Source organism: Phacochoerus africanus, chromosome X, assembly GCF_016906955.1.
Source record: "Phacochoerus africanus isolate WHEZ1 chromosome X, ROS_Pafr_v1, whole genome shotgun sequence".
NCBI classification, from domain to species: domain Eukaryota; kingdom Metazoa; phylum Chordata; class Mammalia; order Artiodactyla; family Suidae; genus Phacochoerus; species Phacochoerus africanus.
The window spans coordinates 58,683,466-58,697,219 of NC_062560.1; the positions used below are offsets into that span (position 1 = coordinate 58,683,466).

Sequence of the window (13,754 nt, forward strand, 5' to 3'; positions counted from 1 at the left end):
GTTCAAACCTGGGCCGTCTGACTCCCATGATATTGGTCTAAGTTATGCCTTTAGACCAATACATATTTGCAGAAATAGAATGAAATGGAGTGCATAAAGAAATAATCCAAATATAAATGTCTGCCTCACTAGTAACATTGCCACATTTGGCCAAAACAGTAGTTGTCAACCTCCTAATAATACTCATTATAGTATTATTGATAATCATGAAAAATTGGAAATAAGCTTAATTTCCAATAATAGTTGAACAGTATATAAAGCATGGATCCTATAATGAAACTCAAATGCATCCATTACTCATTCATTCAAAAAACATGTACTGAGCATATACTATATGCTAGATACTCCTTTACACGCTAGAGAAATAGCAATGAGCAAAACAATGTCCTTGCCGCCCCCCGATGAAGCTTACAAATTTTTTTAAATGACGTGAGAAAATGCTTGTGATAAAATGTTAGGTTAAAAAGATAAAATTACATATCTAGAATGAACTAAATTACATAAATATAAAACAGCTACATGTAAAAAACAGAGTTAAAAGATAAAGCAAAAAAAAAAGACAAAAAGGAGTTCCCATTATGGTGCAGCGGAAACGAATCTGACTAGGAACCATGAGGTTGCGGGTTCATTCCCTGGCCTTGCTCAGTGGGTTAAGGCTCTGGCATTGCCGTGGCTGTGGTGTAGGCGGGCAGCCGTAGCTCCAATCAAACCCCTAGCCTGGGAACCTCAATATGTTGCAGGTGCAGCACTAAAAAGCAAAAAAAAAAAAAAAAAAAAAGACAAAAAGATAATATGCCCAAATATCCAAGACATTCTTTCTGTGCTAGAATATTTTATTATAAGTAATTTTATACTTTTATATATTACTCATACTTACTACAATGAAAATTTAATATAACAATAATAATACATTTTTATATTTTAGTTCTTGGGTTCATAAATAAAATTGTGTTACTAACTTGTTTTTCAGTACCATTATGTCATTCTAATTGTTCTGTGTTCTCATCTAGCGAATGCCTTACATTAAGTTGTAAACTTAGTAGTGCTCTTTTTTTTTTTTTTTCAGGGCTGTACCCATGGGCACATGGAAGTTCCCAGGCTAGGGCTCAAATTGGGGATGCAGCTGCTGGTCTACTTCACAGCCATAGCAATGCGAGATTCGAGCTGCATCTGTGACTTACACCACAGCTTACAGCAATGCCAGATCCCTAACCCACTGAGTGAGGCCAGGGATTGAACCCACATTCTTATGGATACTAGTCAGATTTGTTTCCACTGAGCCACAATGGGAACTCCCTTAGAAGTGGTCTTTAACTCAGTGGTCACCAAACTTTTTTTTTTTTTTTTTAATTTTCCCATTGTACAGCAAGGGGGTCAGGTCATCCTTACATGTATACATTACAATTACATTTTTCCCCTAGCCTTTCTTCTGTTGCAACATGAGTATCCAGACAAAGTTCTCAATGCTATTAAGCAGGATCTCCTTGTATATCAACTCTAAGTTATGTCCGACAAGCCCAAGCTCCCGATCCCTCCCACTCCCTCCCCCTCCAATGGCCAGAGAGCAAATATTTGAGGCTTTGAAAGCCATCCAGTTTCTGCCACTACTACTCAGTGCTGTCCCTGTAATACAAAAGCACCCATAGACAATACTGAACTGTATTCCAGTTGTCTGCACTCCAACAAAATTTCATTTACAAAAAAAAAAAAAGTGGCAGACAATATTTGGCACAAGGGCCATATTTTGCTAACACAACTTTAACTTCATAATTAACATGAACACACATTTTTTCTTACCTCTTATTGTAAAATCCTTGAGAGACAGAGATTAACAACATTTTTCAGAGGATTAGACTGAGGCTCATAGAGAGGAAATATCTTTTCCAAGATAGCACAGCTCTCAAAGTGAGTTGTTAAATTCAGTTCCCAAGAGAGATGCCAAATCTCCTGTTGCCTGAAAAGCTATACATATATAAATGCTCATTTTAAACATTATAGGGGAATTTGTTCCTTAGAAGAATCCTACTCTGAATTATTTTGGAAAATAACCCCTCAAAAAAATCACTCTTTAATTTATCCTTTACAAAAATATCCATTTTCTTGGAGTTCCCGTCGTGGCGCAGTGGTTAACGAATCCAACTAGGAACCATGAGGTTGCGGGTTCGGTCCCTGCCCTTGTTCAGTGGGTTAACGATCCGGCGTTGCCGTGAGCTGTGGTGTAGGTTGCAGATGCGGCTCGGATTGATTCTGCGTTGCTGTGGCTCTGGTGTAGGCCGGTGGCTACAGCTCCTATTCGACCCCTAGCCCGGGAACCTCCATATGCCGCGGGAGCGGCCCAAGAAATGGCAACAACAACAACAACAAAAAAGAAGATGCTTCGCATCTCCGCCCGCAGGAAGAGCCTTCCACCCTCTGCGGGGAAGCCTTTGGAGTGTAGAAACAAGAATTGTAAAGGAAGCTTTGGAATGTAAATAAAGTTTAAAAAAAATATCCATTTTCACCTACTAGATTCTTTAAAGAAAATTCCCCTGTAGACTGAGTCAGAGACCTCAGTGGAAGTTTAAGGGATATCTTTTTATTGCTTTCATGTGAGGAGGAAATGGGACTGGAAGGGAATGTTTCATTATGTTTCTTAAGCAGCTTCCCAGGAGCTCAGCATTAGGCAATAAGGGATAAAAATGCCAACTTCTCTATATCCACCAACCAAGGAGGTTGCTTGGTCTCAGACCTGCTTTGAGAGGGACATGGCCGCTTGTGGCTGAAGACTTACCAATGTTAATCTCGTCATCAGTCAGAGTATCTCCAATGAAATCAAACTGAAAGGATTGCAACGTCTGGGAAAATTTCTGAACAGCAGAGGAATAATCTAAAAAGGAAGAGAAATTAAAAAAATGGTCAACAATGCTGTCTTTTTTTGCCTGGTTTCCTCATCCCTGTTAGGACAGACAGAAGAAAAGCAAAGGCAAGGACTCCCAACAGACAGCAAATTGCATTGGAAGACGTTAAACCAAAGAGCAGACTTTCAGTAGGAGATGTGAGCAACTAAAACCACACATTAAAGAGGAAGTAAAGCAACTTAGTGAAGTCTTCTGTTTAAGTTAAGGGACATGTTTTATATTCAATCCCTATCCTACCTGACCTGTTCTACCCAAAGCCAGTAAAATCTAAAGCTACTTAGTTGTACTCCTAAGAGAGTCTTCTTAAGCTTTATTGAGTACCCATTATGGACAAGAGTCTAGATGCTTTCTTGCTTTTATCAAATATCCACAATCAATCTACAAAGAAAAAATTAGCTCTAGGTCCCAGAGCTGGCGGAAAGACCTGAAACTGGAATACAGGTGGTGAGTCTACCTCTCTAGGGCCTTTCCAAGGACAATATAGGCAACACCTGGACATTTTACACACTAACAAAATGCCAGCTTTGGTTGAGGTAATACCTGGCAGAGGGACAAATTTAACTTGCTCATAGAGTATTCACTAAGTAACATAAAATAAGGAGATGATTGATGAAACAATTGAGAGTGGTATGGCCAGACAAATGTTTTCATTTTTGGTCAATAATTCTGAACATAACTATATGAATTTAGAATGTCAGTATAAATTAAATCACTATTAGCTAAACTTGTGACAAATTATTCCTATTGAAATTTTAAAAATATGACCTTTATTAAGAGATCCAGTCAAAACTCCAAACTTAGTACTCCAAGAATAGTTCTCAGGACCATCATCACCTGAGGGTTTGATGGAAATACACATTCCCAGGTCACACACTAGACCTACTGAATAAGAAACTGCATTTTTATATAATCCTTAGATAATTTGTATGCACTTTAATGTCTGAGGAGCACTGCTCTCACCAACTAAAGTAACACATTAAGAACATATTCTAGGAAAGATCAAACTTCTTAGTAAATTTTGCTACCATTTTTTTATTTCTTCTCCCTAATTACATCATAGTTCACACTCAAATCTTTCAGAAACTCAAGTGCCTGAGATTTTTTGCTCTCATTCTAACAGAAAGGAAGACAATGCAAACAACATTACCTAATGAAAATCTATCATGGTTAGGTTTTCAGAGCTAACCATCCATAATAAAACATGTTCAGCTATTTGGTTGGAACAAATTAGCCTGCCAAGAATTTTATTACCTTATTACCTATGTCTCATTTAGAGAAGTATTTATTTTAAGCATTTATTTATTAATTTATTTATTTATTTTAGGGCCACACCTGCAGCATATGGAAGTTCCCAGGCTAGGGGTCGAGTTGGAGCTTCAGATGCAGGCCTACCACAACCACAGCACCACCAGATATTAGCTGTGTCTGTGACCTATGCTGCAGGTCATGTAAACAAAAAGAACCTTAAGCCACTAAGTGAGGCCAGGAATCAAATTTGCATACCCATGGATACTAGTCAGCTTCATAACCTGCTGAGTCACTACAAGAACTCCCTATTTTCAGTATTCAGAGCCTTGATATTTTGAACAAATCACTAGCAATAACAATAATAACAATTACAATAGTTATGATAATAAATGTTTTATAGAGATTAGAAGCAACAGACCAAATTACCATACCTTTTTTTTTTATTTCCCCAAAACATTTTTTTTTTCTACTGTACAGCATGGTGACCCAGTTACACATACATGTACACATTATTTTTTCTCACATTATCATGCTCCATCATAAGCGACTAGACATAGTTCCCAGTGCTACAGAGCAGGATCTCATTGCTAATCCATTCCAAAGGCAATATTTCACATTTATTAACCCCAAGCTCCCAATCCATCCCACTCCATCCCCCTCCGACTTGGTAACCACAAGTCTATTCTCCTAGTCCATGATTTTCTTTTCTGTGGAAAGGTTCATTTGTGCCATATACTAGATTCCAACAATCAATATATATGTCCCTAAGATAGGAGCACCCAGATACATACAACAAATACTAACAGATACAACAAGAGAAATTGATGAGAATACAATAATAGTAGGAGACTTTAACACCCCACTCACATCACTGAAAAGAGCCTCTAGACAGAAAGTCAATAGTGCAACAAAGAGCCAAAAATGATACAATAGAAAACTTAGACTTAACTGACATTTTCAGGAGATTACATCCCAAAAAAATCAGAATTTACATTTTTTCTTCAAGTGCACATGGAACATTCTCAAGGATTGACCATATACTTGGGAAAAAAACAACCTCAACAAATTGAAAAGTACAAAAATTATTTCAAGTATCTTATCTGAACCACAATGGCATGAAACTAGAAATCAAGCACAGGAAAAGAAATAAGAAAAACAAAAACTGACTACATGGAGAATAAGCAACATGCCACTAAAAAACCAATGGGTCAATGAGGAAATCAAGAAGGAAATTTAAAAATACCTTAAGACTAATGATAATGAAAACACAACTATTCAAAATCTATGGGATGCCACAAAAGCCATGCTTAGAGGGAAGTTCATAGCGATGAACTTCAAAAAAGAAGAAAAATCTGAAATCAACAACTTAACATACCTCCTTAAAGAATTAGGAAAAAAAGGAACAAACGAAACCCAAAGTCAGCAGAAGGAAGGAAATCATAAAGATCAGAGAGGAAATCAATAAAATAGAGATTCAAAAAATAATAGAAAAAAATCAATAAATCAAAGCCCTGGTTGTTTGAAAGGTAAACAAGCCATTGGCCAGACTCACCAAGAAAAGGAGAGAAAGAACTCAAACAAAATAAGAAGTGAAAAATGAGAAATCTCAATGGATACTGCAGAAATACAAAAAAAAAAAAATCAGAGAATACCATGAACAATAATATGCCAACAAATTTAACCACCTAGAAGAAATGGACAACTTTTTAGAGACATACAGTCCACTAAAACTGAATGAAGAAGAGATAGATCAATTGAACAGAACTTTCACTAGAAATGAAACTGAATATGTATTAAAAACACTCCTTACAAACAAAACTCCAGGACCAGATGGATTCACAGGCGAATTCTACCAAACAAACAAAGAGGAACTTATACCTGCCCTTCTTAAACTTTTCCAAAAGGTCGAAGAAGGAACACTCCTAAAGACATTCTCTGAATCCACCATCACCATAATAACAAAACCAAAGATACTACCAAAAGAATTACAGGACAATGTCTTTAATGAATAAAGATGGCAAAAATTCTCAACAAAAAATCAGTCAAACAAATACATCAACATATAAAAAAGATCATACACCACGACCAAATGGGATTCACCCCAGGTTTACAAGGATGGTTCAACATAAGCAATTTAATCAATGTCATACACCACATTAATAAAAAAGAAACCAAAAACCACATTATCATCTCAATAGATGCAGAAAAGGCATTTGACAAAGTCCAATATCCATTCATGATAAAAACTCTTATGGGTATAGAGGGAACATACCTTAACATAATAAATGTCACTTACAACAAACCTGCATCAAATACTCAATGGAGAAAAGCTGAAAGCCTTCCCACTAAAATATGGAACAAGACAAGGATGCCCCGTGTCACCACTTTTATTCAACATAGTATTGAAGACTTAGCCACAGCAAGCAGACAAACAAAAGAAATAAAATGTATCCACATTGGAAGAGAAGAGGTAAAATTTCACTATATGCAGATGCCATAGTACTATATATAGAAAACCCTAAGGACTCCACACAAAATCTTCTTGAATTGATCAATGATTTCAGAAACATAGCAAGATGCAAGATTAACATTCAGAAATCAGTTGCATTTCTGTATACTAACAATGAAATATTATAAAAAAGGAATATAAAAATAAAATACCTTTTAAAATTACACCCCCAAAAATTAAATACCTAGGCATAAACTAGACCAAGGAGGTGAAAGACTTATATGCTGAGAACTATAGAACATTAACCAAGGAAACTAAAGTGAATTCAAAGAAATGGAAAGATATTCCATGCTCCTGGGTTGGAAGAATTAATATTGTAAAAATTGCCCTACCACCCAAAGCAGTCTACAGATTCAATGCAATCCCTATCAAATTACCCATGACCTTTTCCAGAGGACTAGAGCAAATAATCCAGAAATCTACATGGAACCATAAAAGACCCACAATTGCAAAAGCAATCCTGAGGAACAAAAACCAAGCAGGAGGCATAACTCTCCCAGACTTCAGGCAATATTACAAACCAACAGTAATCAAGACAGTGTGGTACTGGTACCAAATCAACATATAGACCAATGGAACCTGATAGAGGAACCATAACTAAACCCAGGAACATATGGTCAATTAATCTTCTGTGAAGGTGGCATGAATATAAAATGGGAAAAAGACAATCTGTTCAAGAAGTTGTGCTGGGAAAACTGGACGGCCACATATAAATCAATGAAACTGGAACACACCCTCACACCATGCAAAGAAATAAACTCAAAATGGCTTAAAGACTTAAACGTAAGACATGCACCTAAAACTCCTAGCAGGGAACATAGGCAAAACATTCTCTGACATCAACTGTAAAAATTTTTTTTAGGTTAGTCTCCCAAGGCAACAGAAATAAAAGCTGAAATAAACCAATGGGACCTAATCAAATTCACAGGCTTTTGCAAAGCAAAGGAAACCACAAAAAAAAATCCAAAAAGACAATCTATGGAATGGGAAAAAATAGTTTCAAATAATGCAACTTACCAGGGCTTAATCTCTAAAATATACAAACAACTTATACTACTCAACAAAAACAAAAAATAATAAGCCAATTGAAGAATGGGCAAAAGATCTGAATAGACATTTCTCTGACGAAGATATACAGATGGCCAATAAGCACAGGAAAAAATGCTCAACTTCATTAATTATAAAGAAATGCAAATCAAAACTACTATGAGGTACCACCTCACACCAGTCAGAATGGCCATGATTAATAACTCAACAAATGACAAATGCTGAAGAGGGTGTGGAGAAGAGGGTACCCTCCTTCACTTTTGGCAGGAATGTAAATTTGTACAACCACTGTGGAAAACAGTATGGAGGTACCTCAGAAAATGAAATATAGAACAATCATATATGCCCCAGCAATCCAACTCTTGGGCATATATCCAGACAAACTTTCCTTGAAAAAGATATATGCACCTGTATGTTCATTGGAGCACTATTCACAATAGTCAAGAAACAACCTAAAGTCCATTGGCAGTAGAATGGATTAAGAAGATGCAGTATATATACACAATGGAATACTACTCAGCCATAAAAAAGAACCAAATAATGCCATTTGCAGCAACATGGATGGAACTAGAGACTCTCATACTAAGTAAAGTCAGAAAGAGAAAGACAAATACCATATGATATCACTTATATCTGGAATCTAATATACAGCATAAATGAATTCTTCCACAGAAAAGAAACTCATGGACTTGGAGAACAGAGGCCCCTTGTGGTTGCCAAGGGGGAGGCTTTAAATTAGGTATTTTAAATATGTTCCAAGAATTAAAGGAAACCATATCTAAGGAACTAAAGAAAAAAAGGAGAATGGTGTGTCATCTGATAGAGAATATCAATATAGAGTTGGAGATAATTTTAGAGAAACCAACTAAAATGCCTGTAGTTAGAAAGTACAACATTTGAAATAAAAAATTTAATACAGGGCCTCAAGATTATATTTGACTAGGCAGAAGAGTCAGTGAACCTGAAGAAAGGTCAATCAAAACAACCCAGTCTACAGAAGAGAAAGAGAAGAGAATGAAGAAAGATCAACAGAACTCAGAGACCTATGGGATACCAACAAGCTTTACACCGTACACATAGTGGGGACCCTAGAAGAGGAAAGAGAGAAAGAGGAAGAAAAAACATTAACCACATTTGATGAAAAATACTTGCACTCCCAACAAGCTCAAAACACTTGAAGAAAGATAAACTCAAAGACATACACAACTAGAAACATCACAGTCAAACTACTGAAAGAGAAGGAAAGAGAATCTTTTAAAGAAGCAATTAAAAAATGACTCACCATGTACAAGAGAGAACCTTAATAAGATTAACAGCTGACTTTTAATCAGAAGTCACAAATTCCCAAACATTATTCAAAGTTCTGAGGGGGAAAAACTATCAACAAAATATTCTATATCTACTAAAATAAACCTTCAAATTAGAGGAAATTAAGATATTCCCAGATAAACACTGAAAGGATCTGTTACTAACAAAAGCGCCCTATAATAAATACTAAAGGGAGTCTTCCAGGTGAATATCAAAGGAAATTGATCTCTATGAAGAAGTAAATGGCACTAGCAAAGGAAATAGATGCAAATATGGAGGACAGAGTAAATGTATTTTCTTTGTAAGTCTTTGATTCTTATATGTCAAAAGAAAAATGTGTATAGTAATATTTATAAAAGTATGTTGATGTGTAATTTGTATGAAAATACCAGCACAAAAGAAAGAGGAGGTAGCATAGCTATATTGAAGAAAAGTTTTTATATATTAAAGACTTGGTGTTCAAAGTTCATGCTGTGGATCAGCAGGTTAAGAACCCAACTACTATCCATGAGGATGCAGTTTTGATCCCTGGCCTCATTGAGTGACATTGCTATGGCTGACGCATAGGCCAGCAGCTGCAGCTATGATTTGACCCCTAGCCTGGGAATTTCCATATGCCTCAGGTGGGGCCCTAAATATTTTTTAATTAAAAAATAATAATTGGTATTAATCTGCCCTATATTGTTAAGGTAAGTATTAATTGAAATTCCCATGATAACCACTAAGTAAATAGTTGAAAATATATAGTAAAATAAACAACACGCTAAGTAAAATAGTGTATTAGAAAAGCTTTTTTTATGCAAAACAAGGCAGCAGTGGAATAGAAGAACAAGAGATATATAAGGCGTACTAAAAATAAAAATGGTAGATGTAAATCCCACCTAAATTAAACATGAATGTAGTAAAAATTCCAATCAAAGCCAAGAAGTAGTAAAAATGGATTTAAAAAGTAATTCTACTATATGCTTTCTATAAAATAATTGCTTAATTCAAAGACATGGATATTTTGAAAATTAAAGGATGGAAATAATACATTATGGAATCAATAACCAAAACAGAGGAAGAATGTCTATAACAACATAAGACAAAATATACCTTAGGTCGAAAATTGTGATGAGAGACAAAAAGCGATATTTACTAATAATAAAAGGGTCAAAATATCAGAAAGAAATCACAATATACAGACATTCACCTAACAACAGAGACATAAACATACATGAAGCAAAAACCTGAAAGAAATTAATAAACAGACAAATCAACAATAATAGATGATTTCAATATTCCACTTTCAATAACGAGTAGAACAAATGGCCAGAAAATCAACAAGGAAATATAATTTTAACAGCGTTATAAACCAACTAAACCTAACAGACATCTACAAAATATTCCACCCAACAAGAAAATACACAATTCTTCTCAAGTGTACGAAGATATTTTCTAGGCTACACCATAGGCTTAGGTCAGTAAAACAAGCCTTAATAAATTTAAAAGGACTTGAATCTACAAAGTATATACTCTGACCACAATGTAATGAAATTAGATATTAACAACAGAAGAAAATTTAGGACATACACAAAAATGTGGAAATTTAACAACACAGTACTAAATGGCCAAGAGATCAAAGAAGAAAACACTAAATACATTCAAAAATGCTTTGAGATGAACGGAAACAAAAATACAGCATACCAGAACTTCTGATATAACATTATCAGAGAGGTGACAGGGAAATACACAGCTTTAAATTCCTACCTTAAGAAAAGAATATCTCAAATCAATAATATAACTTTTTACCAGATGAAACTAAAAAGAGAAAGAATACTAAACACAAAGCAAGCAGAATGCATGAAATAACAAAAAGCGAAAGCAGGAATTAATAAAAGATCATAGAAAATGGTAGAGGAATATCAATAAAATCAAACATTGATTCTTTAAAAATATCAACAAAATTGAAGAACTTATAGCTACAATGAGCAAAGAAGAAAGAAAAAAGATTCAAATTACTAAAATCAAGAATGAAAGAGGAGACATCACTGCATAACTTAGGGAAATAAAAAGGATTATAAGGGAATATCATGAACAATTGGACACTAACAACTTAGATAATGTAAATGAAATGGATAGGTTCCTAGAAATGCAACAACTCCTTAGACTGACTCAAGAAGAAACAGAAATTATGTATAGATATATAACAAATAAAGTGAATAAATTAGCAATCAATAACCTGCCCCGCCCACAAAGAAAATCTCAGGAAAAGATGTATTCAATGGTGAGTTCTACCAAACATGTAAAAGAGAATTAACACTAATCCTTCTCAGAATTTTCACAAACTAAGTGTGAACACTTCTCAATCCATTCAACAAGGCCAGTATTATCCCAATACCAAAACCAGACAAAGACATCATTAACAAAAGAAAACTACGGACCAATATCTCTTATGAATACAGATGCAAAAATATTTGACAGAATACGACCTAACTGAATCAAACAACATATAAAAAGATTATCCACTATGAGCAAGCAGGGCTTATTCCAAGAACATAAGTTTAACATATAATAGATAGTCAATGTTACATTATATTAATTAAATATAGTTTGAATCCATTGCTATTATTTTCTCAATATAGGCAGAAAATTTTTTGATAAAATCCAACATCCACTCATGATGAAAACACTCAATTATAAGTATGAGGGGTCCATTGGCTGGAGCTGCAGCTGAGACTATGACGGCAGTGGCTGCGGGGTGGGCATAAGATGGCAACAACAATGGTGGGTGCCCTGGGCCTCCTATGAGACTGGCTATGGAGTGAGCACTCCTGACTGCCCCAGAAAGTGAGCTGGGCCTACCTAGAGGGGCCAGGCAATGGCAATGGCTACCTGCGGGCCTGGCACATTCTTTTGGTGTTCCCATTGGCTGCGGGCATGTTCTCAGTAAGTCTGCTCTTCAAGCGGTTTATTGCCAAACCCAGTGCACTTCATGTTGGCACCCAGGACAGTGGTCCTTATCAGGTGCAACCTAATGCCATCCTTGAAAAGGTGTTCATATCTATTACCAAGTATTCTAATGAGAAAAGTCTGGAGGGCCTGTCAAAGCAACTGGACTGGGATGTCTGAAAAATCCAATGCTGGCTTCACTGTGGGAGGAATCAGGACAAACCCTCAATGCTCACTAAATTCTGTGAAAGCATGTGGAGATTCACTTTCTATTTATATATATTCTGCTACAGAATTAGCCTTCTCTGGTCGTCTCCTTAGTTTTGGAACACCGGATGATGCTGGCATAGTTACCCTTACCAGCCTCTCACAAGTGGGCTTTATTACTATTATATCATGGAATTGGCTTTCTTTTGGTCTCTTATGTTTTCTCAGTTACAGACATTTAAAGAAAGGACTTCCTGATCATGTTCGTGCATCATATGGCCACCATTGGGTTCATTACCTTCTTCTACATCAACAACATGATTCGAGTGGGAATTCTGGTCATGCATCTACATGATGCCTCAGACTTCTTGCTGGAGGCAGCCAAGCTGACCAATTATGCCAAGTATCATAATGACTTGTGACACCATTTTTTGTGATCTTCAGTGCTATTTTTGTGGTGATGCATCTAGGAATCTATGCATTCTGGATTCTGAACACAACCTTCTTTGACAGTTGGGAGATGATCGGGCCTTCTCCTGATCCTACAGGTTCTGCATGTCATTTGGTCCTACTTAATTGCACAAATTGCTTTCAGAGCCTTGACCCAAGGAAAGGTATCTAAGGATGATTGCAGTGATGTGGAGAGCAGCTCAGAAGAAGATGTGACCACCAGCAAAAAAAGCTCCTGTGGCAGCAGCTCTGCAATGGTGCCAATCAGGTAAATGGTCACATGGGAGGCAGCTAGCTACTGGGCTGAAGAGTAAGGTGGTTTGTATGGGGACATTAGCACAGAGGGACTTGTAGGGTCACTAGCAACCTACTCTTCTTAGGCCTCCCCACATCCACACTCTTGTGACTAGGGTGTGTGCAGGCACTGAAGAGAATCAAAGAAACAAATATTTCACTTTTTAAGAAAACTCTGCCATTTTGTATTTAATAGCCTCCAGATTCTTTCTGTAATGTTAACTGATTTGCTTTATGTGTGCCCATGTGTGTGTGTACATATGGCCATGTGCATTTGTGCATATGCGTGAGTTTCATTGCCTGGGTGGGGCACAATTCTGAACTGGGGCCAGAAGGCCTTGCTGGTCCTCTTTGAATCCACCTCAATCCCAGATTTGGCTCACCTTGAATTATGCTGGCTCTGGAACGTCCCCTCCTTTGTTGCCCATGGCTCTTGAGGCTCTGGCCATGTGAATGGAGCAGCCAAGTTCAGCTCCAGGTTTCTGCACTATTCCTCATTCAGAGCTGAAATATTTCACATGAAGTTGTATAGAAACAGACAACTATGGATGGATGGCCAGGATTGCTGTGGTCCCTAGCTATCCCTTCCTACCACCTCATGGTGATAGGGACAGCTGTTGATACCCTGCCCTTTATTCAATGTTACACAAGGAATGGGGGGTGGGAGGAGAGGGTAGCTGAGGGAAGAAGGACAATAGTCACTGGGTGTGCTGTTAGGGTTTATACTATTGTTTACTCTTCAGTGATTAAAAGTGCTTCAACCGTCAAAAAATAGTACAAGGGAGCCTAATAAAGCTCACAGCTGATATCATACTTAATAGTAAATGAAAGAACTTTTTTCACCAAGGCCAAGAAGACTATAA

General features: G+C 36.6%; 1 protein-coding gene and 1 pseudogene across 2 annotated transcripts in view; one reads left to right on the forward strand and one right to left on the reverse strand.

Annotated features, from left to right (window-relative positions):
• The window catches only part of OPHN1 (oligophrenin 1), a 556,237-nt gene that overhangs the window by 348,731 nt on the left and 193,752 nt on the right, over window positions 1–13,754 (reverse strand). For both annotated transcript variants that reach the window (XM_047764388.1, XM_047764386.1), the window contains exon 3: window positions 2,771–2,866. In XM_047764388.1, coding sequence (XP_047620344.1) covers window positions 2,771–2,866 — 96 coding nt within the window. The remainder of the gene's footprint in view (window positions 1–2,770; window positions 2,867–13,754) is intronic.
• LOC125118212 (ceramide synthase 5-like) lies at window positions 11,761–12,911 on the forward strand (annotated as a pseudogene).